At 36.2% G+C, this 23,954-nt stretch overlaps 2 protein-coding genes across 2 annotated transcripts; one reads left to right on the plus strand and one right to left on the minus strand.

Moving 5' to 3' along the window:
* Positions 1-5,441: 5,441 nt before the first annotated feature.
* stx7l (syntaxin 7-like) lies at positions 5,442-15,775 on the minus strand. The gene is made up of 10 exons (XM_038293311.1): positions 15,623-15,775; positions 11,901-11,993; positions 11,726-11,795; positions 11,491-11,581; positions 11,244-11,381; positions 9,800-9,840; positions 9,594-9,684; positions 9,419-9,491; positions 6,856-6,938; positions 5,442-6,467 (listed from the first exon to the last, which is right to left on the minus strand). Exons 2-10 carry the CDS (start codon positions 11,983-11,985, stop codon positions 6,372-6,374), a joined length of 768 nt encoding a protein of 255 aa, XP_038149239.1. The 5' UTR covers positions 11,986-11,993; positions 15,623-15,775; the 3' UTR covers positions 5,442-6,371.
* Positions 15,776-19,261: 3,486 nt separating this feature from the next.
* Positions 19,262-22,724, plus strand: LOC119788665 (protein LEG1 homolog). The gene is made up of 8 exons (XM_038293226.1): positions 19,262-19,679; positions 19,772-19,858; positions 19,938-20,011; positions 20,092-20,196; positions 21,344-21,462; positions 21,919-22,060; positions 22,157-22,253; positions 22,338-22,724. The coding sequence occupies exons 1-8, from the start codon at positions 19,382-19,384 to the stop codon at positions 22,487-22,489; spliced, it is 1,074 nt and encodes a 357-aa protein (XP_038149154.1). The 5' UTR covers positions 19,262-19,381; the 3' UTR covers positions 22,490-22,724.
* Positions 22,725-23,954: the final 1,230 nt, after the last annotated feature.

The following is a 23,954-nucleotide window of genomic DNA, read 5'->3' on the forward strand; positions in this document are numbered from 1 at the left end:
ATTATGAGGAAATTTGGTTATTTGTTTAAGGTTTGTTAAGAAACAGATACAAGCAAATGTTGCAGGATAGCAACTCTTGAGCTGCTATCTTGCAACTAATAGTTACAACTAATATCTCTCTCTTTAAAGCTTCTTCTGGCATGCCTTTTAAGTAGTTTTAGAGTTGTGTTTATGGCAATTCATGGTCATTCTTCCAAAAGTATATTTGTGGACTGATGTTGCTCAAGAAGGCCTGCTTCAACATTGGTTAAACCCAAACTTATCCATTGGATTTTGCAGACAAACATGATTAGTAGCTTAAGGAAAACTGCTCTGGGATTAGTGGCACAACATCTCGGGTCTTACTTTCATTTCCACTTTTGGAGGGTAAGTAGTGACAAACCACTGTGAAAATATTTATCTTTAACAGATGAGGGAAAAGAGGGAAACTTGCCAATGGCTGCCAAAGGAAACAAAGTGCCTGGAAGAATTTCTGGAAAGCTCTGTCTGTGTTCAGGATGTGTGACAGCTATCTGCTTTATTCTTTCCTTAACTGGAGCAAAAACAAAAACAAACAAGATCCCAAAAACAAAATTCCCTAGCTAAGAAAATATTCAGACCTGGACAAAATATCCCAAACTCCTTTTTAGCAACTGACAACCCTCTAAAAATGGCAATCGTTTTTTCACAGGATGGCAGAAAGAAATATATTCATGTGCAGTGGATTAAACAATAGACTGTCACAAATGTCTGTCACATTTCCTCCCAGAGGTTTCAGATAATATGACAACTGGAAATGAAGATATGTTTCAAATGACTGAATCCAAGCATAAATCCGAAATGAACGAAGGAATGACTTCTCCAGGTAAATTCTCCAGAAACTAAAGCTGAATTGAAATACTGCAAAGTCATGAAGGTGGATGCTGGCAGACTAATATGGCTGGTGTCACATGTTTACATAAATAAATAGACGTGATCATTTCTCTACACTGCAAAAAACTCCTTCCATTGGCAAATCATCTTATTTACCTGCTCAAATCAAGGGTAAATACCCTTAATTTAAGACATTTTTACTACTTTTGAGATCGTTTTTGCAGTGTATAAGTCTGGAGCACTGCTGCAGCTCACCATTGTGAGAACATTTCTGCCACTTTCATGGTTAGATTGAGATCATTATAATACATGCATTTAACTCACTATAAGAGGAAAAATAAGAATTACCTTTTGCTCCCCTGTGTGAAGGAAAACTAAGAGCAGCTTGCGATTTTAAAAATGACGTAAATGCAAACCTTATGTCAGTGAGCTTAGTGCTGTGCAGATGATTTATTTTTCCAGTCTGTCACAAAAGATGTCTTCAGACTTTCTTTAAAATGCCTTCATGACATTTTATTCTAAATAAACTTACCTTCCAAATTAGCACAGAAACTGGACTTATTTCACACACAAAAAAAAGTAATTTGAACCCTGCTGCTAAAAAATAAATAAATAAACCAGTAAGGTCTTTGTTGTGAAAACGTGTTTTATAAAATGATCTAGTTAAAAACAAACATGTGTAAATGGTGTCAGTGATTCTTAACCCCTCAAAGCTTTTCTGAGCTTCCACTGCTGTGAAAGTTTGGTTGGGAAGGAAAAACCTGCTCAACTCTTTACAACGACCTGAAACTTTCTGTGTTTACCAGCCCCAATATTCCCTGTCCTTCTGATGCCAATTTCCTCCCCGTCCAGCCAGAGCGGTGTATTTACGAATTCAAGACTCATTTCTCTCTCATCTCTCATCCTGCCAAGGAAAGTTAGCCTCCTGCGTCACAGCAGCCTGTTACTTCCACATCCGAGTCCAACTCCAACACTGTTTGCTCTGACATGCATGAGCTAACTCCTGGCTGCTCCCACTTCTTTTCCTCTCATGAACGTTACTTCCTTCAATCCATACAATAAACAAGGACAGTACATAATGTACAGAGTGGTTTGTAACGCTCTGCAGGCTTAAAGAACAAGCAGTAATAGAAGTCTTTGTGTAAAATCTACTTAAAATGTCTATTTATGGCTCAAAAAGAATAGGAACTTTCCCTCCCTGACATTTGAGAGATCAGATTCACATTTTTCTTCCTAATATCTTTGCTGTTTTTTTCCCCTCATATTGTACCAAAAAAAGGCAGAATGTTCCAGCTGTTGCCGTAAAGAATAACTACAGCTGTTACTTCGATTAAGTAAAGTTCTGCTAATTAATCAGACGTTAAGCTATTAAAACGTCACCTGGGCTTTCTCAGAAAGTTTAACCATATCATAGTCTTGGTGTGTGTAATCCTCTGATTTCAAAAAATAACATTTTTTACAAAAAATCTTAAATGTTTCTGGCACTTAGCAAATAATGATGACTTGGGTAAACCTAACTAACTTAAACACAAAAAATGTAATCTCATTCCATATCTGACATTGTTAAAAAAAAAACAGAAAGGTTGTGCATCTTTCTTTGCAGTATTATAAGTATCCGGCTAATCTTTTTTCTCCGCCTAACTAATTTGGATAACGGTACAAAGTTGTTGCCCTGTAGTTCAAATTTCACAAGGAGAGGAAAGATACAAATATTAGCCAGTAAGGAGAGAAATCTGCTGTGAATGACTTTCCTTTAAATTTGTAAGAAGAAAATTCCAAACTTTAAATAAAAAACAGGTTTTCTGTACGGCTTCAACTATAGGCATATAGATCAATCTTTGGACAACACTGGGGTTATTTTGCCATAGGCCTATTTTCAGAATCAGAGCTGTCAAGTAACTGGAGTAATTATTTTTTAGACAACTTTTTACTTCCATTCTTTACATTTTTTTTTTTTTTTTTTGCAATTATCTCTACTTTCTACTCCTTACATTTAAAAAAAGAGACTTGTGTTTTTGTTTTATTTAAGCTCACTTTCATTATGGCCTGTTAGTATTTAAAAAAATTAAAACCCATAAAAATAATTTGTTTCTTCCAGACAATTAATTTTTATTGTGGTTGGGCTCAGTAGTGCACCAACTTCTGGTTCGCCACATACCAAAATAGATATTTTCAAGATGATGCTAAATCTGACATTTTTACCATTAGATATAAAACTAAGAAAATGAAGTATATGGAAGTTATCATCCAGAAGTGTAGAATTTAATTTTTTTCCTTTAAATGGTAGTGCAGCAAAGCTTCCGTCTAACATTTTTTTTAATGCATTACTTTTACATAGTAATTAGTTTAAAATATTGTACTTCTACTTGAGTAAAAAGCTTAAGCTGATACTCTTAACTTCTACAAAACTGTTTATAAACAGTAGGATTTACACTTCTACTTGAGTAATAAACATGAATACTTTTGACACTTCTGTTCATAAAGAGAACAGAAATGACTGCCAACTTAATTGGTTGACCTATTAATAATAAACTTGGGAAAAACTGATTCTATTAAAGAAACTACTGTAGACTTTTATCATCTGAGAACAAAGCCGTTACATTAATCAACAATCTTGTGGTTTTTAATTCAGGTATTCCATGTGAATTGTGCATGCTGTCCTGGTCATTGCTGAGTTATAGCCAGGTACCCTGGCATGCAAAATATAACCCACGGAGTCTGGAGGGAGACTGAATAGGCACAGATGCTACACCGCTTAAGCTGTAAAGTGATTTGGGATGTCATATCAGCTATGACTATTGGTTCATTGAGGCACTTTGGCACCGGCCCACAATGCCAAAGATACCAAAACACTCTGTGCTGCTGCTGTTTACTTGATCAGAACACTGACCTGATCTGAACCTGATAGAGGAACTACTGAGAACTGTCAATAGAAAAATAAGAAACACCAGATTAAACAATGAGACCTGAAGGGTCTGATCACTTCCCTGTTACTGTGCTCTGGATAAATGCATTTTCATGATCTTATAAAAAAAATTCAAATTCTCTAACAGAAATTCAGGTTTTCATTAAATGCAAGTTATTATCAAGAAAAGAAAAAAAAAAAATATATATATATATATATATCTACATATATATATATATATCTACATATATATATATATATATATATAAATATATACACACACACACACACACACCCAAAACCAGAAAAGTTGCCATGTTATGCAAATCGAAAATAAAAACAGAATACAATGACTTGCAAATGTTTTTGAACCCATATTCAGCTGAATACAATGCAAAGACAATATATTTAATGTTCGATCTGAGAAACTTCTTTTTGTTTTGCAAATAACCATTAACTCAGAATTTAATGGCAGCAACACATTGTAAAAAAGTTGGCACAAGGGCATTTTTACCACTGTGTTACATCGCCTTTTCTTCTAACAACACTCAGTAAACGTTTGGGAACTGAGGAGACCAATTTTTTAAGCTTTTCAGGTGGAATTCTTCCCCATTCTTGCTTGAGAGTACTGTTGAACAGCTTAAGTTGTTCAACAGTATCTGTTGTCGTATTATACAATTCATAATGCGCCACACATTTTCAATGGGGGACAGGTCTGGACTCCAGGCAGGCCAGGGGAGTAGCCGCACTCATTTGCTATGAAGCCACGCTATTGTACAGTAACACATGCAGAATGTGGCTTGGCATTGTCTTGCTGAAATAAGCAGGGGCGTCCATGAAAAAGACGTCGCTTGGATGGCAGCATATGTTGCTCCAAAACCTGTATGTACCTTTCAGCATTAATGGTGCCTTCACAGATGTGTAAGTTACCCATGCCTTGGGCACTAATGCACCCCCATACCATCACAGATGCTGACTTTTGAACTTTGCGCCTATAACAGTCTGGATGGTTCTTGTCCTCTTTGGTCCAGACCTCCACAGTTTCCAAAAACAATTGGAAATGTGGACTCATCAGACCAAAGAACACTTTTCCACTTTGCATTAGTCCATCTTAGATGAGCTCGGGCCCTGCAAAGCAAAGTATTCCTGAGCCCATGTGGTGAAATCCTTTTCACACTGATGTCGGTTGTTGATGCAGTACCACCTGAGGGATCGAAGGTCACAGGCATTCAATGTTGGTTTTCGGCCTTGCCCCTTACATGTAGTGATTTCTCCAGATTCTCTGAACCTTTTGATGATATTACGGACCGTAGATGATGAAATTCCTAAATTCCTTGCAATAGCTTGTTGGGAAATGTTGTTCTTAAACTGTTCAACGATCCTTGTTCGTGAACGACTGAGCATTTCAAGGAAGCTGCTTTTATACCCAATCATGGCACCCACCTGTTCCCAATTAGCATGTTCACCTGTGGGATATTCCAAATAAGTGTTTGATGAGCATTCCTCAAATTTCTCAGTCTTCTTTGTCACTTGTGCCAGTTTTTTGGAAACATGTTGCAGGCATCAAATTCCAAATGAGCTAATATTTGCAAAAAATAACAAAGTTTACCTGTTCGAACGTTAAGTATGTTGTCTTTGCAGTGTATTCAGTTGAATATAGGTTAAAAAAAAAAGGATTTGCAAGTCATTGTATTCTGTTTTTATTTACGATTTACACAACGTGCCAACTTTTCTGGTTTTGGGTTTTGTATATTCCTGTCCTGGGTGAAAATAACCTTTAAACCCTTTTCACAATTTTTTTAATTTATCCCTTTGTACATCGCTTGCATCTATTAAAAGACAACCAGTGCTTTTTTTCTGTTCTGTAATTTATTCAGTATTGTAATCTGAACTTAAACCTGCAAATAGAAATCATATAATTGAAAAGATGTACAGGCGCGTCGTATGTACGTAGGTTACAATAAACCACACACACGTATAAAAACGCATCTCATAGAATGACTAATCCGTTACCAGGTGAATTATGTACAAGATAGAGAGTATGTACATTGTTTGATTGACAAAAAAGAACAACATTCTTTTAAAAACCTTATCATTTGGGAAAAAAACACAAATAACCTAACAATCAAATCTGTCCCCTAATGTCTGGAGTGTTAGGCAGCTTTTTATTTAGATTTAATAAGCTCATTTTAGGTTAATGTGCTACTTATGCATTCTCTACTGTATATGAATTTAGTAGCTGAATTTTTCTTCTGGAATATAACAGAGATTAGATTATAATTCGAATTTGATTTGTGTGTATTATCCATTTAAAACTGATGGGGAGAAGAACTACAAGGATAATTAATCTCCATACTGCATTACTGCAATGAGACATCTCTAATCTTAAAAACTAATTTTTAATTTGAAGGGAAACTCTGACAAAAGTTGTGGTTGAGTCAATAAAAAAACAAAACCGTATCATCGAAATTAGACAAACCATTCACTGAATCCACAATGAAATTATCAAAAATAAGGCAGACTCATTTCATGGTGGGTCAAAGAAGGTGAGCTAAGAGGATAATTACAGATAAGAGGAATCGTGTTTCTCTATGTCAGCGATGAGAAGAAGGTTTTATTTTTTCACGGCTCCCCAGATGACAAGTCCTATTACAACAGCAGCAACAGCCAACACGATCATCAGGATGCATATCTTCTTACGGGAGCTCCGCTAAGAAAAAATAACAAAACAAATTTGATCTTAAATGGGATTATATCAAACAAATAATTAGGTTTAGTCTTTAAGGCAGGAATCAAAGATAAAGATCATCATCTAGATATGAAAAGTAATAACATTGAATTCCCTACTTTTCAAGACTGCATAGGAACCCTGAGGAAAGGTGTACCACAATACTTATGAGTCAGGACACTGTGACTAAGTCTTATATATGAAATCGAGCTGACTAATAGTGTTTCGTGACGCAGGGCATGCTGTTAGGAAAGGAGAATCATGCTTCCGAATGGCTTTGTCATGATCAAACTTCTGCTTTCTTTAGTTAAACTTTCTTCTCCTGAATTTATTTCTGCTACATCTGTCCTTCAACTGTTTTATAGTTTACCTGATAGTCTGCTGCTCGTGCAAGCTGCTGTGTGCCAGATTGGACGTGGGTGTCTGCTCTCTCCACATTGGCTTCTATACTGTCTGAAAAGCATAGAAGTAACAGGTTTATACCACTTTCATAAATAATACAGAGTATAAGAGCTGGTCTCAATCATTACCAATGAACCATCTCTGCTCTTTGCAAATACACTAAATTTCATTAGTGTAATACTAGTGTAATACCTATTCAAACCATGTGACAATAACTTTTTAAATGTGACTTAAACTATTAGTGTTATTCTAAAACAAAATGTATTAATAATCCATAACGACAAGTTAAATGTGACACAAAAGAATTGAAAACCAAAGGGCCACCATTCCAGATGAGGCCCCCTATATATTACACCATCCATCAACAATAGAAATTGTAGTAATAAGGGCATGTCGTTTTCCAAAAGCATTGTTAGCGAGGATTTGGGTGTTGTTGTTTTTTTTGTTGTTGTTTTTTTTAAGTTATCTGCAGGCTATGCCAGAAACAAATTGCTGCAAAACAAACTGGAACATTCTCTCTGAATCTACAGGAGTTACTCAGAAGTCCCAGATTTGGATCCAGGACATGGGAGAAGACCAAAAGGATCCCACTAGCCTCCAAGCTAAATCATCAAACTCTAAATCTAAGCTATTTTTTTCTGAAATTTGAAGACTTCTCTGCCTTCCAAAACAAAAATCAACAGAGGTTACATGTCTGGCAAAGTAAAGGAAAGAGTTTTCAGCTAAAAATAAGTTTTTGAGAGTTTCTGAACATTTCGATTGTTTATTTTAGCCTAAAGCAAGCTACATGGTAGCCCAACCCAATACTAACATGTTTGGAGCTGCTGCTGTTTATGAAGTTAAGACAAACTTTATTTCACTAAGGATTTTAACGCTAACATGGTTTGAATGTTTATGCATTTGCTAATATGCTCATTAACCTTTATTGCTAAAACCATAACTATGAGCCCTTTAAGACAAACTACTACATTTAGTAGTAATGCTAAATGTAGTAGTTTAGCATTAACCAGTTGTATATTCCGTTCTAAGACATGATCTCCCCTCCGCTGAGGAGCAGCTGGAAGCTGCCTGTCAGCCTCTATGAGAAATCCCTGCAGAGGTTTGAGCCTCGGTCTATTGAGGTAAGCAGCAAGAAAGTAGAGCTCTGATTGGATAAGACACCAAAATATGTCACTTCCAGTGAAGCTAAAACTCTTAGGTGGTCTATGGAGCAGGGGGCGGGTTGTGAAACTGGCTGCTCGATGCAGATTGGCAAACATACTAAAGGGTTTTTGACAGACAGTGGCCAGACGGCAAGGAGGTTTTCCTCATGAGTCCAGAGGGAAAAGTGATCATTCAGTTGTTCTTCTAGTGATTTCTGGAGTTTACAATCAATATTTTTTAATCCAATATGTGACGTTTGGATTTAATTAGCACCATTGAGTCTCTCTTGTTTCAGAGAGCAGCAGCTTCCACTGCTGCTACCTATTATCTCCATTGTCTTAATAATCAAGAAGCTGAAAAAAACTATCAATTATTCTTTGAATGAAAAATTACAGAAGGTTAAGAATCAAATATCGAAAAAGTTATTGGTTTCTGGTGAAGGAAATAATTCAGTAAAGTATTATTTTATGAAATAATGCTTTATATTTCACTTTGATTCATTTTGTGATTTGGTTTGAACAAATCCAATTAGTTAAAATGTAAATCCAAAGTCTTCTAGGAAAACTTTCGTTCTCAAACATAAAATCTGTGCCATATGATATCATTGCATCATTATATTTATTAAGATTTTCAACCATTTTAATTTGTTTTTGTCTTTGTGTACAGAGTGACTTAGTTCAGTTTAGCTTTGTTTAGACTTTTTAAATGAAATACCCTCGACATGGAGCTGAACAATTTTTCTTACTAAATTCTTATATTTTATTTTTGTGATATTTTTTGATTGATAAATGATTTTGATGATCATTCAAAACACACAAAAAAGAAAAACACAAAACTGTACCTCCATTAGACCCAGCATGAAAAGCACATACTGTAGTACGAACTGAACTACAGCAATATTCCTACATTTTGATTGAAAGTTAGGATTTTTTTGCCATATGTGTGAAGAGTTTAATGTTTGACCTTGGTTTGATCTCAAATCATACTTTTATTTGTTGACCTAACACACAGCTAATAAATGAGAGTCTGAAAGTAATTTAATCAAACAACATAAGTCACAAGAGCTTTTTTTACATAATAGGTGGCTTACTTCAATAAACTGATGAGTTCTACAAACATTTCAGTCCCTAAACCTAAATTCTGTGGAAAATCTGAGGCCCTGCAGATGAGACAATTTTTCTGGCAGAACCGGTTATGTTATTATGTAAACCTTACTATTATCAGTAGAACTAGGACACGATATGCCATTTTTGAAATCTTTATATATAGTTAACCTAAATTTATCTTTAAAAAAATCTCAAGTGGTTCTTTCTCTTGCACTCAGTTATTCTTGAACCTTGAAGATGAATAACAGAAGATAATCAGCAAAAAGAATGACTAACACTCACCTATCATGTCTCCCTGCTCATGAACCATCATGCCCAGGTCCTTAAAGATGTCATTTATGTCTGTGATGTCAGACTAAAAGTTTCAAAAGAACAGGAGGGATCAGGTGTTGCTCATATTTCCGACCAAAGAGTCACAGAACAGAAGAGTTATTCCAGCTTAATCTGTGGCTCCTACCTCCAGCTGCCTGATAGAAGACTCTCTCTCCTGGATCAGTCTCAGATCTTCTTCAGTGATGGCCTCAGTCTGTGCCTGCACCTGGGTATAACTTTATAAATGCATACAAAGAAAATTTACTTTCAATTTTCACTACTATAATAAAAGTAGAAGACGTAGCATTACTAAAATCTAAAACAAAAATCATTAAAAGCTTCTGACTCGACCTTTGAGGTACATCTCCAAAGCCGTCATCAGGCTGACCTCCCTGTTGAAAGACAAAAGTGCAGATTTTACATCTTTTTTTTCTTAAGCCAAACAATGATTTAACAAGTACAAAGTTTATTATCCGTGTAAAACTTAATCTGATATACCCTTATTCAGTAACAGTGGTATCATCCCTAAAGAGCTATTTAAAGCAGAAAGTCACTGATTCTACTTGGATAAATGAACCAAATCTGTACAGAGACTTCTCTCTCTGGTGAGATAAGCAAAGCGGGAACAGAGTTGCTAAGCAAGTTGGCTCCCACAAGGAAATCCAACCCTAGATGCCTTATTGCATGATGCAAAGTGATACAAGAGCTGATGATAAACCCTGAAGATATAATACATCCGGTATTATATGCCATTATTAGAAAGGTTATTAGGGAATGTAGAAAAGCAGAAGTATTTTTGCTTCTAGCAGGATGGAATTGAGTAGATAGTCCCTGGAACTGTGAGTGGCCTCTGCACCTCCATCAGTTTTAGAGCTTACTGTGGAGAACAATACACCTCAGCAAAGTGGCAACGTCCTTTGGTATGATTTTACCAGCGCACAAAGACTTCACTTAGAAGAAATCAGGCACTTTTTCTATATTTTTAACCTGGTTTTTTTCATCCAGAATGAACACTGAACAGTTTTGTCCTCTCCTCTATAGAAATATCTCTTTATTATTAAATATTGAGACATGAATTCTCGCTCACAGAGCAAAATATTCCTTTGACATTTGAACTGCAGGAAGAAAAACTCACATTTTTCCTTGGTATTCCAGTTACTTAATGTATAATTTGGGGGGGTAAGGGCCTTTACTACAGCTTGAAGCCTTATCTCCAGGACTTGGGGCCAGTTACGGGTTTTATCTGCAAATATTCAGCCACATTTCATGTAGAATTGACTACTGCAAAGGGACCAACAAGAAAATCCCAAGACCCAGATCAATCTCATCACAAAGCCCTCCCACACTTCATCACATGTAGTGGACTCATTAGGGAGCATTCATGTTCCAGATGATTTTTTATGTTGTGATCCATTTTGAAGCCAATGTAAAGAAGATCTAATTAAATTTTTTCACCGTTTCAATTAATTAAGTAATGTTTAATTGTATCAGTACAGAAAACCTCTCTGTGCTGCTTTGAGTGTGAGATTTTAAATGACTTGAACTGAATAAGAGGGGGATATTGTGAGGGGCATTCCGATTGTTTTGTTTTTTGCATACCCTCATCAAAAGCCTGGCAGTGCAAAGATGTGAAAAGGAGCATAAAATGGCAAACATTTATTTTGATATACAGTAGTTTTATGGGTTTTTTTAAACAATGCAATCTCTAGAGGAGAGGTTGGTCCACCAAGATTCTCTAAAACTCTGATGCTCCATCATCTCAGCTGGCCACCCAGTGAGAAGACCACTTACTTACCGATAGTCTTGAGCCGGCTCTGACTCGAGCCACAAACTCCCGCTCCCTGTCGGCCGCCTCCCGCTGCGTCTTCTGCAAGCTGTTTAGAGCAGCGGAGAAGTCGTTCAGAAGTCGCTCTTTCTGTAGCTTCCTTTGCCGCTAAAATCCCCCCATAAACAGATGAATATCAATACAGAATGAAGACACTGTCTCTGTTATTTATTACAGATAAAAGCAGATGGTGAAGAGGAATTCAGAAGCTTGATACCTGGTCTGGGCCAATTGGAAGAGAAGTGAAGACTTTCATCAGTTTATCAGTATCTTTTGCCAGCTGGTTACCCTGCTGCTGCTTCTGTTGACTGATGCACAAAAAGGATTCATATTCTCAAGATGTGTCTTTTTGTCATGGTACTCTGGTAAACTATTAGGTCTAATATACTTCTAAGCTATTTTTTTGTTAAATATTCAGATAAGAAACTCCAACAAATCCTAAATAAACTCACAGATTCTGTCTGAGCTGGCTGCTGTCCTGGTCAGTACCCAGCAGGTGCACTGCTCTCTGCAGCTCTGAGGCTGTGCAAGAAGGAGGGGAAATACATTATGATTTATATAGAGAGTTTTAGCAAAGAGCCTGTTAACTAAATATTAGTACAGCTGATCACAATGTGTCTGCATTACTCAGAAGCGTGATCCTCTGGATGTTGGAGCTGATGTTCTGGACCAAAGCATTGGGATCCTCAGGAGTCCCAGCATAGTACGCCATGGTGAAAGCTGCAAAGGCACAGGCAGAGTTCATTCATTAAGTCATGCTGAGAGCCAATTATCATAGTGATCACACTCTTGTAATCTCATGACTAACACATGACAGTTGTTTAACATGTAGCCATATCTGTGCAATGCATTTCAGTGTCTATTCTGGTTTAATACCAGCTGTTACTTTAGATATCGTAAGCATTTATTTGCAAGAAACTTATTAGATGAGGCTTCTAGAAAGATATTAGTCTTATATGAAATACCCATGGAGGCTTTTGTGTTCTGTCAGCAGTAAAGATAGCCATTGGAGCAACAGTAGATATTCCTTGAGTATGTTAAAACTTTAATAAGTTGATTAAAAAAAATAGAAATCAGTTTTCTTCAGCTAAATAAGCGCAAAGCACCACTACCCTTCTACCTACTTCTGACTGCAAAGTGGTGGTCAGCTGACTTAGAGAGGTTTACAAGATTGAGCTGATTGGAAGCATTTCCAGACATGGAAATCATAGTCCTGACTTAAATGGTAAATGGTAAATGGCATGTACTTATATAGCGCCTTTATTCAAGTTAGGAGACTTGACCAAAGCGCTTTACACTACATTCATTCACCCATTCACACACACACTCACACACTGATGGTGGCAAGCTACATTGTAGCCACAGCTGCCCTGGGGCTCACTGACAGAAGCGAGGCTGCCGTACACTGGCGCCACCGGGCCCTCTGACCACCATCAGTAGACAATGCAGGTGAAGTGTCTTGCCCAAGGACACAACGACAATGAAAGTCGGAGTCGGGGCTTGAACCGTCAACCCTTCGATTACAGGGCAAACTCCTCCATCCAACGCCACTGTCGCCCATAAAAACCAGGCCCACTGTTGGCAAGCTTTGGGTTGCATTTGGTGCTCTAAAACGGGCAAAAAGGTAAAAAGAAATCAGGTAATAATGTGCAGGCAGGGAAACCCCTGAAATGTGCAGGATAAGGTTTCTGAGGACCACTGCTTTATTCAGTAATTTCTTAAATTGACTAAAATCATTTATTCTTAATGTTTTATTAAATCTATTTGTAAAAAAAACAACATATAGTGTAATTTATGCTACCAAGGGAAGATTTGTTGTTTTTGGCTTCAGCTAAAAGGGATAGAATAGAATAGAAAATCTCTTCATTGTCCCACAATGGAGAAATTTTGGTATCTACAGCAGCAATAGAATTATAAAAAAAATGGTCACAGAAATGCAGACCTTAGAAAAGTATATAAGAATAACATAATAGTGAAGACTTAAAATATAATTAATAAAATACTATACTGTAAAGTGTTTTAACAATATAAATACTGTGCACCTTTATACATAAGAAATACACCGCTATGGACATTTTTACAGTAATGGATTTTTTAAAATAGCAGCAAAATCAGAGATGTGCAAAATGACAACAGTTATCTAAATGAATAAGATAAAAACTGCAAAATCAGCATGAATAAAACAACTTATTGAGGTTGTTGGGAACAACCTCAATAAAGCAACATTGTGCAAGTTTTGACCCAAATATCAGATTCTAAAATAAAGAGAGAGACTATCTGTTACAGGTCTAGTGCCCCTAGTGGCTAAATGTGAAATAAGATCATGTTACAACATCTTGTGGTAAATATTTGCATAAAAACCAGGATAGACTGAAGCAGAGGTATTTTTCCCCATGGTAATCAAATTGTTATAATCTCATAGTAACCTATGCCTAATCCACAGAATCCCAACTAGATGTCAGTGTAGATAACAATGGAAGTCTCATTTGAATGTTTTGGGCTACTAATGCTTGTTTCCTGTTACCTTCTATATGATACAACATCTTAAAGGAAATTTGATAATCTTTACAACTTAAAAATAACAGTGTATCAGGCAAACATTTTATCATTGAAGTTGGCCAGCTGTCTTTTGATAAAATAGTCAGAGTAAGCACTTTCACAATGTCTTTTCGTTCATTAAACACATTAACTTCTTCCTCTTTTTTTCCACCCAGCACATACCAGTACTCTAATTCACTACTGCTGTATATATTTGAAAAACAATGTCAGATAAAGATCAGAAAAACTGGAATGAACTCAACTGTGATGATATCGTAACTGCTTTATCTTCTGTTTGGGTAAAAACTACAGCTTCCTGCAATTATCCCATGGTGAAACCTGATCATTCCATCCAATCACCATTTTATTCTGTTCATCACCTAATTCACTCAGGTATGAAAATAAATATCTGCAACCTTGATAAACACTGATATCAGTATGAGCCAGAACAACAGCAGATTATTAACCCTTACAATTTCACTCAGTAAAAGGAACTTACTTTAAAATAAACAATCAAAACCTAGTTACATGTATTTAACCCTTTATAAGGCAAGTTATCGTTTTTGGAGCCCCCCCTGTCCCTCAGTGAGGTCTAGAAGTACAAGATCTATATCCAGCCATTCAGCAAAGATACTGCTACATGGCTGTACATCTTATTTTGGCATTTGACCAATTAGATTAGCCTTTGAATGATATATTACCTACTGTAAATTAAGTTGGAAAAAAGAATAACAAGTCAAAAAAAGGTAAAAAGCTAATGAAAAAGTTAGAAAGTAAAGCTAAAGGGTTAATAAGGCAAGTTGGTGTTTCTTGTTATTACATTAATATTAATTTTTGCATTCAAAATATAAATTTTTGGAATGTTATAAAGATAATAAGGTATTGTCCTGGATTCCAATAACACACTATAAAAAAATCTAAAAATTGGTGAAAATGTCCTAAAATAAGTGTATTTACCCTTAATTTGAGTAGGTGAATAAGTAAATCTCCCAGTGGAAGGAGCATTTTTATCCAATCAGATTATTTGATATTATGCACTTGAAATAGGAGACTGCACTTTTTTCCCCCTTATTTTAAATGTAAATGTTCTTATTCCAATTGCAGTGTCCCACTTACCTGCTCAATTCAAGAAAAAATTCACTTATTTTAAGAGAAAATTACTTAATTTAGATATTATGTCTTTCACTGAGTGCCCTATAAAAGGTTTAAAATGGTAGCTAAACTAAACTAAAGGTAGATTAAAAATGCAGACTGAATGGCGCCCATTGGAGAGGAGCTCCAAGAATTAAAACAAATATGAATTAGTTTTCAGTAGGCAGGGTTTGGCCAGGAGGAGTCATACTGTGGGCCAGCCATGCACACTTCCTGTAACTTATAAGGACCGAACCAGCCTGTAAGGCCCCATCTGCTACCCTGTCACAGCCTGTAAATGCATTTTATGATACTGATTTCCATAAAATGTCAGCTCTGTTGTTATTTGCGCCATATTTTAGGCTCTTTCTGTCATGTGTCCCTATGGAAGCGACGGGAATGCGGAAATGACGCGAGGAGTTTCTCTGCTCAACTAAATAAAAAACATAATATATCATTAATTACCAGGTAGTTATGTCTAAACTATGTCAGTTAAAACAGCTGGTACGAACATGTAGCCAACAGCGAGTCAGCGAGTTGTAAAATCCCAGCAACCTGCGGGGTTTTTCGGATTTTTCCGCCGCAGTGAGCTGCGGTTATCTAAGCTCGCTCTACATCTAACGTGTGAAGCCCTGTCACTGTCAGGTTCGGTTCGGTCCCGGACGAGTTTCGCAATTTACCTTTGTTGAGGTTCTCAGCAGCAGAGTGTTTCCTGATTTCCAGCCACTCCCCTGTCACATGATGCCTGCTGCAGCTGTAGCTGCAGGCCGTCTGCCCGGCCTCAATGATCAAACACAAGGTGTCAGAGATCCGAAAACTACACAAGAGGTTTAGGGCCACTGGAAAAAAAAGTTAACTTATTTTAAAATTTTATTTCAGTATAATATGAGGGGAAAAGTCATAATTCTGACTTGAATCTCAGAATTCTGACTTTTTTTTCCTTAGAATTCTGACTTTAATCTCAGAATTCTGACCTTTTTTCTCAGAATTCTGACTTTTTTTCTTAAAATTCTGACTTTTATCTCAGAATTCTGACTTTAATCTCAGAATTCTGACCTTTTTTCTCAGAATTCTGACTTTTTTTCTTAGAATCCTGACTTTGATCTCAGAATTCAGATTTTTTTTCTATGAATTCTGACTTTGATCTCAAAATTCTGACTTTTTTTCTCAGAATTCTGTCTTTAATCTCAAATTCTGACCTTTTTTTCTTAGAATTCTGACTTTAATGTCAGAATTCGGACTTTTTTTCTTAGGATTCTGACTTTAATCTCAGTATTCTGACCTTTTTTTCTCAAAATTCTGACTTTGATCTCAGAATTATTTTTTTTTCTCAGAATTCTGACTTTTTTTCTTAGAATTCTGATTTTATTCTCACAATCCTGACTTTAATGTTACAATTCTGACTTTTTTTTCTCAGAATTCTAACTTATTTTTCTTACAATTCTGACTTTATTCTCACAATTCTGACTTTAATCTCACAATTCTGACTTTTTTTTCTAAGGATTCTGACTTTAATCTCAGAATTCTGATTTTTTTTCGTAGAATTCTGACTTTAATCTCAGAATTCTGACTTTTTTTTCTTAGATTTCTGACTTTAATCTCAGAATTCTGACCTTTTTCCTCAGAATTCGGACTTTTTTTCCTAAGAATTCTGACTTTAATCTCAGAATTCTGATTTTTTTTTCGGTAGAATTCTGACTTGAATCTCAGAATTCTGACTTTTTTTTCTTAGAATTCTGACTTTAATCTCAGAATTTTGATTTTTTTTCTCAGAATTCTGACTTTTTTTCTTAGAATCCTGACTTTGATCTCAGAATTCAGATTTTTTTTCTATGAATTCTGACTTTGATCTCAAAATTCTGACTTTTTTTCTCAGAATTCTTTCTTTAATCTCAAATTCTGACCTTTTTTTCTTAGAATTCTGACTTTAATCTCAGAATTCTGATTTTTTTTCTCCATAGAATTCTGACTTTAATCTCAGAATTCGGACTTTTTTTCTTAGGATTCTGACTTTAATCTCAGTATTCTGACCTTTTTTCTCAAAATTCTGACTTTGATCTCAGAATTCTATTTTTTCTCAGAATTCTGACTTTTTTTCTTAGAATTCTGATTTTATTCTCACAATCCTGACTTTAATGTTACAATTCTGACTTTTTTTTTCTCAGAATTCTAACTTATTTTTCTTACAATTCTGACTTTATTCTCACAATTCTGACTTTAATCTCAGAATTCTGATTTTTTTTCGTAGAATTCTGACTTTAATCTCAGAATTCTGACTTTTTTTTCTTAGATTTCTGACTAATCTCAGAATTCTGACCTTTTTCCTCAGAATTGGGACTTTTTTTCCTAAGAATTCTGACTTTAATCTCAGAATTCTGATTTTTTTTTCTCCGTAGAATTCTGACTTGAATCTCAGAATTCTGACTTTTTTTTCTTAGAATTCTGACTTTAATCTCAGAATTCTGATTTTTTTCCCCGTAAAATTCTGACTATTTTTTCTCAGAATTCTGACTTTGATCTCAGAATTCTGATTTTTTTTTTCTCTAGGAATTCTGACTTTGATCTCAAAATTCTGACTTTTTTTCTCAGAATTCTGACTTTAATCTCAGAATTCAGATTTTTTTTATCTTAGAATTCTAACTTTCATCTCAGAATTCTGACTTTTTTTCTCAGAATTCTGACTTTATTCTCAAAATTCTGACTTTAATCTCAAATTCTGACTTTAAACTCAGAATTCTGACTTTCTTTCTGACAACCCTGAGAAAAAAGTCAGAATTCTGAGATTAAAGTCAGAATTCTGAGATTAAAGTTAGAATTCCAACTTTTTTCCTTTTTTATTATTTTTTCAGTGGCTCTAATCCTCTTCCTTAGAAAACAGCCTAAGGAGAAGAGAAAACATGTCATACAAGTGATGAATAAGATAAAAAAAGGTTTTTTGAAATACAGTTTAAAATACACAAAATATAAACATGTTTATTCAGTTATAATAAAACCAAACCTGTGGTCAATAAAAAATAAAATATCAAACTGAATATATGAAACATTTGAAGACAATGGAGGCACAGATTGAAGTTTTATATTGTTAGTATTAATTCAATTCAGTTTATTCATATAGCGCCAATTCACAGCACATGTCATCTCAACGCACTATACAATTAAACCAGATCATACAGTCAAATTTATTCAAAGTTTTCCATCTAAGGAAAACCAGTTGATTGCATCAACTCACTGACTCAAAGGCAATCCCTCACACTAAGCATCTTGGTCGGGACAGTGGAGAGGAAAAACTCCCTTTTAATAGGAAGAAACCTCCAGCAGAATTGGAATCAGTGTTAGCGGTCATCTGCCGAGGTCGCCTGAGGTTCAAGGAGACAGAAGCAGAGATACAGAAGGCAATGGAAACCAGCTCCACAGCCGGCCCTGTCCAGGAAACATACAGCCAGACAGAAGAGCTCAAAGCAAGCTCTCATGTGAAGAGAGGACATACAGTTAGTGACAGCCAGAGAAACAGGACTACACTGAAAAAAAGGCCGAGCTCCAACTTCTATAAACAAAAGTGTTGATGGTAGCAGCACAGCTGATATTTTTCTCCAGGATGGCGTCACAGCCAAACAGGAACAGACCAAATAAAGCTATTAGTGCTCCTATGTAGGCTACTGTCCTGGGAACAAAACAAACAAGTTAGTTCAAATGAAATAAATAAATAATGATTAAACCAATCTTTGAAATAAGTTGTTAAAGGTAAATGTTTTTAAGTTGTTTTCTTCCTTTTTTTGTATTTGTGTCCAGATTAATTAATGTTTGTTAAATAAAGTATTTGTATATTTTAATAAACGTGTGGTCTGAGTTTAGTGCAGGTGCAGAGTTAGCGCTGTAAAGTTCAAGGAGTTTAACGAATCAATGGATCCGTCTGCATTTCAGGACTCTATAACCTCTGACATACTTTGATGTCTTTTAAATCCAAACAAATTTTGTTTTGACAGCTTGAGGCGGATCGATAGATTGGTTTTTTTCATTTGTCCTTTCTTCCTACAGAACAGCTCTGGGTTGCCTTTATAATTGTCTTATTTTAGTTGACCAAATGGGTTTCCTAAAAGCTTGTGGTCTAAACTTTTTTAAATGCTGTTTTCATAAAATGTTGTATCTAAAAGGATCAAAAAGACTCATTATGGCCACATGTACTTTGCACTAGGCTGTATATTTGGACAGTATTGACCTGTATGCACTTGGAACTTTTTATCTTTTTGTGGGTTAGAGTCCATTGAACCACAAACCATCAGACAGGACCGTTACAGTGATTGTATGCGTGCTTGTTCGTGGTAGTTGAGGCCATAGAAATGTAAGCAGAGAGAGAGTACATAAACCCTGTCATCCTAAACTATTCTCAGTCCTGAGAGCACTCTTCCCGGCTCAGTTGTTCTCCATCACAGAGGACAACAATGTTGCGTCTTGCGACCCTTGGCCTCCTCCTTGCTCTGGCAGTGACTCTAAGCAGCTCTGCAGTGGTTCTGGAAAATGGCATGCCAACCCTTTGGTCACAAACAGCCAGCCAAGTCAATGAACTACCTATGGTGGATGGGATTGTGAATCCGAATCCTTGGAATTATCTGAACCGCCAGAGTTTGTACCGTCTGATGATTGGTGCTACAGACCCCTATATTGGCTACTTGGGAACCAACCCCAATGAGAATCCCATGTGGGGACTACCATTGCAGCTTGGATGGATGCTAACCTCAGGTAAGTTGGCAATTTGTCTTTTATTTCCTGTTTTTACTATTTAGAAAGTGTCAAATAGTTCAAAATATAATTTAAATGTTATGCTTCTGCAGGTCGCCTTAGTGACCCAACTGGTATAACAACCTGCGGATTGCAAACAGGAGACACTATGTGTATTTCACCTGAGAGCCTGTGGGGCTGTAAGTGTTTCTGATAAACATTGCAACTCAGAGCACTCACAGAAGAGATTGCTAACTCTTTAGGCCTTTTTTATTTCAGGCATGACCTACTTCTCCTCATCACTTCCCTTCCTGTCTGCTGCACAACAAGGTTTCTTGGGAGAAAACATTCAGGTTATTTTGATCTTCTGCTATCTTACAAGATGCATGCATATTGATAAGGCTAACTGCAATGATTCTTATAATGTTACCAGGTCCAGATGCAGGCACCTGCTGGTGCAGAGGGTTTTTGTACTACCTATGCTGGATGTTCAACCAGTTACCCTGATGCAATGGCCAAGTGGGATGCATTTTTCCAGGTATTTAAAGCCCTCTGGAACCACTTTATACATGATCAAAAATTACACTTTAGACAGATTTGTTTTTCAAATTCAATAAAGGGAATTAGTCTCAGACAGAAATTAATGGAGATATTTCCCACTTGACAATAAATATACAGTTAATCGATTTTGTTGATTTAATTAAAAAGTCAAACTTGTATATGACAGACAGGGTCGTCCATGAAGACAAAGGGACACATTCAAAGCTATTATTTCTGGATAATTCTGGCTAACAGCTATGAAAACTGAAAGTTATTGGCTTAGTTTACAAAAACTTATCTTCAGTATATAAATGTTAGCCTTCAGTCTAAGCTCCCATTACTTAGTCGAGGCTCCTTTGCATGAATTACTAGATCAGTGCAGTGTGGCATGGTGGAAACTTCCCTGTGGCTCAGCTGAGGATTCATGGAAGTTCAGGTTTCTGAGAACCTTCCTTCAACCCATCTGCACAGTTGGATCTGGTGTTTTTTCACCTCTAAAATATCCTATAGACTTTGTCTGAGGTGTGGGTCTAGTTTCACTGGCCAATAAAGCACAGTGATATTGTTGCCTTTAAATCAGGTTATTCGGTATTTTTGCCTATATGTCAGTAGAGTGAACAAACACCAGGTGCTGGCTTAGCAAACTAAATGAACTTTGGACAACCGATCAGATGTCCAGTCCTATGTTTTGGATGTTATTTGTTATTTAGGAGTAGCTTAACATTAGAGGCCCGATCACAGTTGATCTATTTCCTCAAAACACTTGAATTTGCTTCACAATTTTGTCATGCCTGTTTCTGTGGTGAGCAGCTTTTTCAACCCACATTCTCCTTCCACTAAGCTTTCCACAGTGCATGGATGCAGCACTGGTTGAAGACCCATCTCTGGTTAACTGACCCTGTTTTTTCAGGGGAAAACTCTCAAACACTCCTTCCATATTTACACTGCTTTTTTGTTTGAGTTAAAATCCACTGTAAGCAATGATCAGAAGTAAATACAGAAATACATGTATGGAATGTATTGATATAAATGTATTGAGTTAAATTTTAATCTTTGAGCTACTTAAATAAATCAAGCTTGATGATGATATTTTAAGTTAATGAGCCGTACTGTTCATCATTAATGGTCAATGTGCGTCCTTTAAGGCTCTCAAGGCGACCACTGAGTCTACCCTGCCTGATGCCGAGAAGAAAGACTCCATTCTCGGTGTCTACTGGGAAGCTCAAATGGCTTCAACCTACGCCTCTGCAGCATGCGACGCCAAGTAATCCATCATTCATCTTTGCAGTTCAAATTCCTTTTTTTTTTTTCTCAGGTCTTTCAAAAATCTTTTTAATAACTCAGATTGGAAAAAATCAAAGCTTGCTTCTTTAAAGGTGATAATGTTACATGTGATTTTATGAAGAAGTTGCACAGAAAATATCTCAGTCTAAAGCCTAAGAAATAGGCAGACCCTGTAGACAAGCATTGTTATTGCACCCTACATCTTGATATGAAATATATCACAATATACTTAGGTATAATGAAAAATTGACATTTTGGCCTCTCAATTTAACGCTTAAGCAGTAGACTGTAGAATGCTCTGACAGTAGCATGGCTCTATCTCCTGTTGTTTGCTGACATCTGTATTCAAGGTCAGATCCTATGCTGGGCATCTACAGTCTAAATTAATTTTTCAGCTTTCTAAACTCATGTCTCACGTCTTTTGTTTATTCTGCAGGAAGAGCCACTATTCATCTGAGGAGCAGTCATTTGCCAACAGCTGGTTGAACTCTGCAGAGTATGTTGCAGCAGCTCATTTCCATTCCAACCTGGAAAAGTCTTTGCTCTTCCTGAATCCTCTGCCAGGCCGTATTTTACGAGTGTGTACATCTTAGCTGAAGCATTTCCCATTAAAATGTCTATTTTTCCAAATGTACATAATGTTTTTTGTCATTCTATTTTACTCCTACCTATAGAACGGGGATGTAGCTCCAAATATTCCTGATCTGAGTGCGGAGGAAAACTACTCACTGTCTGTTTTTGCCTGGATGAGAAACATCAACACCCTTCTTGGTAGGAGACACAATAATATGCTAAAACATTTTCAGTTTAGATTACTAAGCCGCAAAGGTTAAAAATGATCTTATCTCCATCTAGGTGGGTCTATGGTTCGTATGTGGAAAGGAGCGATGTGTTCGCTGACCACCAGAGAGAGAGGAAAACAGTTGTTGGAGGAGCTCATAACAAATCCCAGCTTCCCCACTGCAACTTTCATGTCCTTTGTCACAGAAATGAGTACAACCTGCTGAGACAAACAGAGAGATGACGACTTCAATATAACCAGGGTCCCTTAAGCTCCTAAAAAAAACTTTTTAAAATTCAAATAACAAAAGGTCCTACATTTGAAGATTTAGATAGCTCCTGGTCACAGACTACGTCCTCTTCAATCGTTTTCACAATCACTGAGATGTGATCCTTGATGTATAAGGAGTACCAAAATGTATAATGAATGTCCCATTAAATAAAGGTATGTATTTTAAAATATGTGGACGCTCTATTTGAGATGGTGCATGTTGTTTAAATTAATTCAAATATTACAGTAAACACACCATTAAACTCCAACTAAAAATACTTTGATTCACAATTATAATGACAAAAGTAGTTTTCTTACTGTTTAATTTACAATTAAACAGTGAATATTATTCAATATTATTTTATTTAAATATAGACTAAAATAACTATCTATTTTTCTAGTTCTTTATTTGACCATATTGATGCTGTCTCAATATGTTATAGTCTACAGAAGGTCAGCACTAAAAAACATGGTGTCCTGGTTAATGTTTATAATAATAATTGTACTTTATTGATCTCATGCTGGAGAATTTCACTCTCTGGTTTGGAGTCAAAGATTTTGGTCAGGAACCCAGAGTTAAGGCTGTGGGGAACCGAGTACTTGCAGACCTCTCAGAACACAAACGCACTGCTCTTACCCACAACGCTAAAACTCCTTTTCTATTTTATTTAGGTGCAACAAATTACATCTCAAGGCGCTTTATAGCAAAAATATAATAAATTTACAGAAATACAAAGCATTATAATAATCGTGTCTCCCGAACAGGTATATGTCAATAGATGGATGCCTGCATGCCGTTAATGACCTTTTAGCCATCCATTATATTGAGCATGCATGTAGAAACAGTGGGGAGAAAATTTGCCTTAAGCATACAGTAGTACTAGGCTCAATGTGAGTACCATCAGCCACAAGCAGTACTGAGAATAAAATCAAAAGACAAAGGTAAAGTACTGCTTTCCCTGTTAAATTAAACTTCAAATTGTTTTTTGTATCCAGGGAGATACAGACATTTGACAGACTGTGTGCAAAAGGCAGATCAACCACCTGCACTTTACATCAATGGACACATTCAAGTAGGAGGAGGGGAGAGTTCATCAGTCATGTGAACTCATACCAGGATTAAACCCACAATCCTGCTTAATAAGGCAGACATTTGAGGTTAGATTTGTTGTTTTTGATGTTCATTATCAAGATAATTATCTTTAAGAGTGATCAAATGCAGTAACCATTTCAGTAACCATTTCCTCAGTGGCTTTTTCAAAGAGAGAGACAAAGTAAAACAGAATCAGAGTTAAGTGTGTCAACAGCACCAGGGTAAGATTAAGGTAGTTACTAGGCTTCATGTATTTAAAACCTTTGCAATGAAAATAATTTATAAATGTCCATTAAAACTAATGCAGACAGCATTGAATCAATACATT

Source organism: Cyprinodon tularosa, unplaced genomic scaffold, assembly GCF_016077235.1.
Source record: "Cyprinodon tularosa strain WSP-4 unplaced genomic scaffold, ASM1607723v1 ctg323, whole genome shotgun sequence".
Taxonomy (NCBI): domain Eukaryota; kingdom Metazoa; phylum Chordata; class Actinopteri; order Cyprinodontiformes; family Cyprinodontidae; genus Cyprinodon; species Cyprinodon tularosa.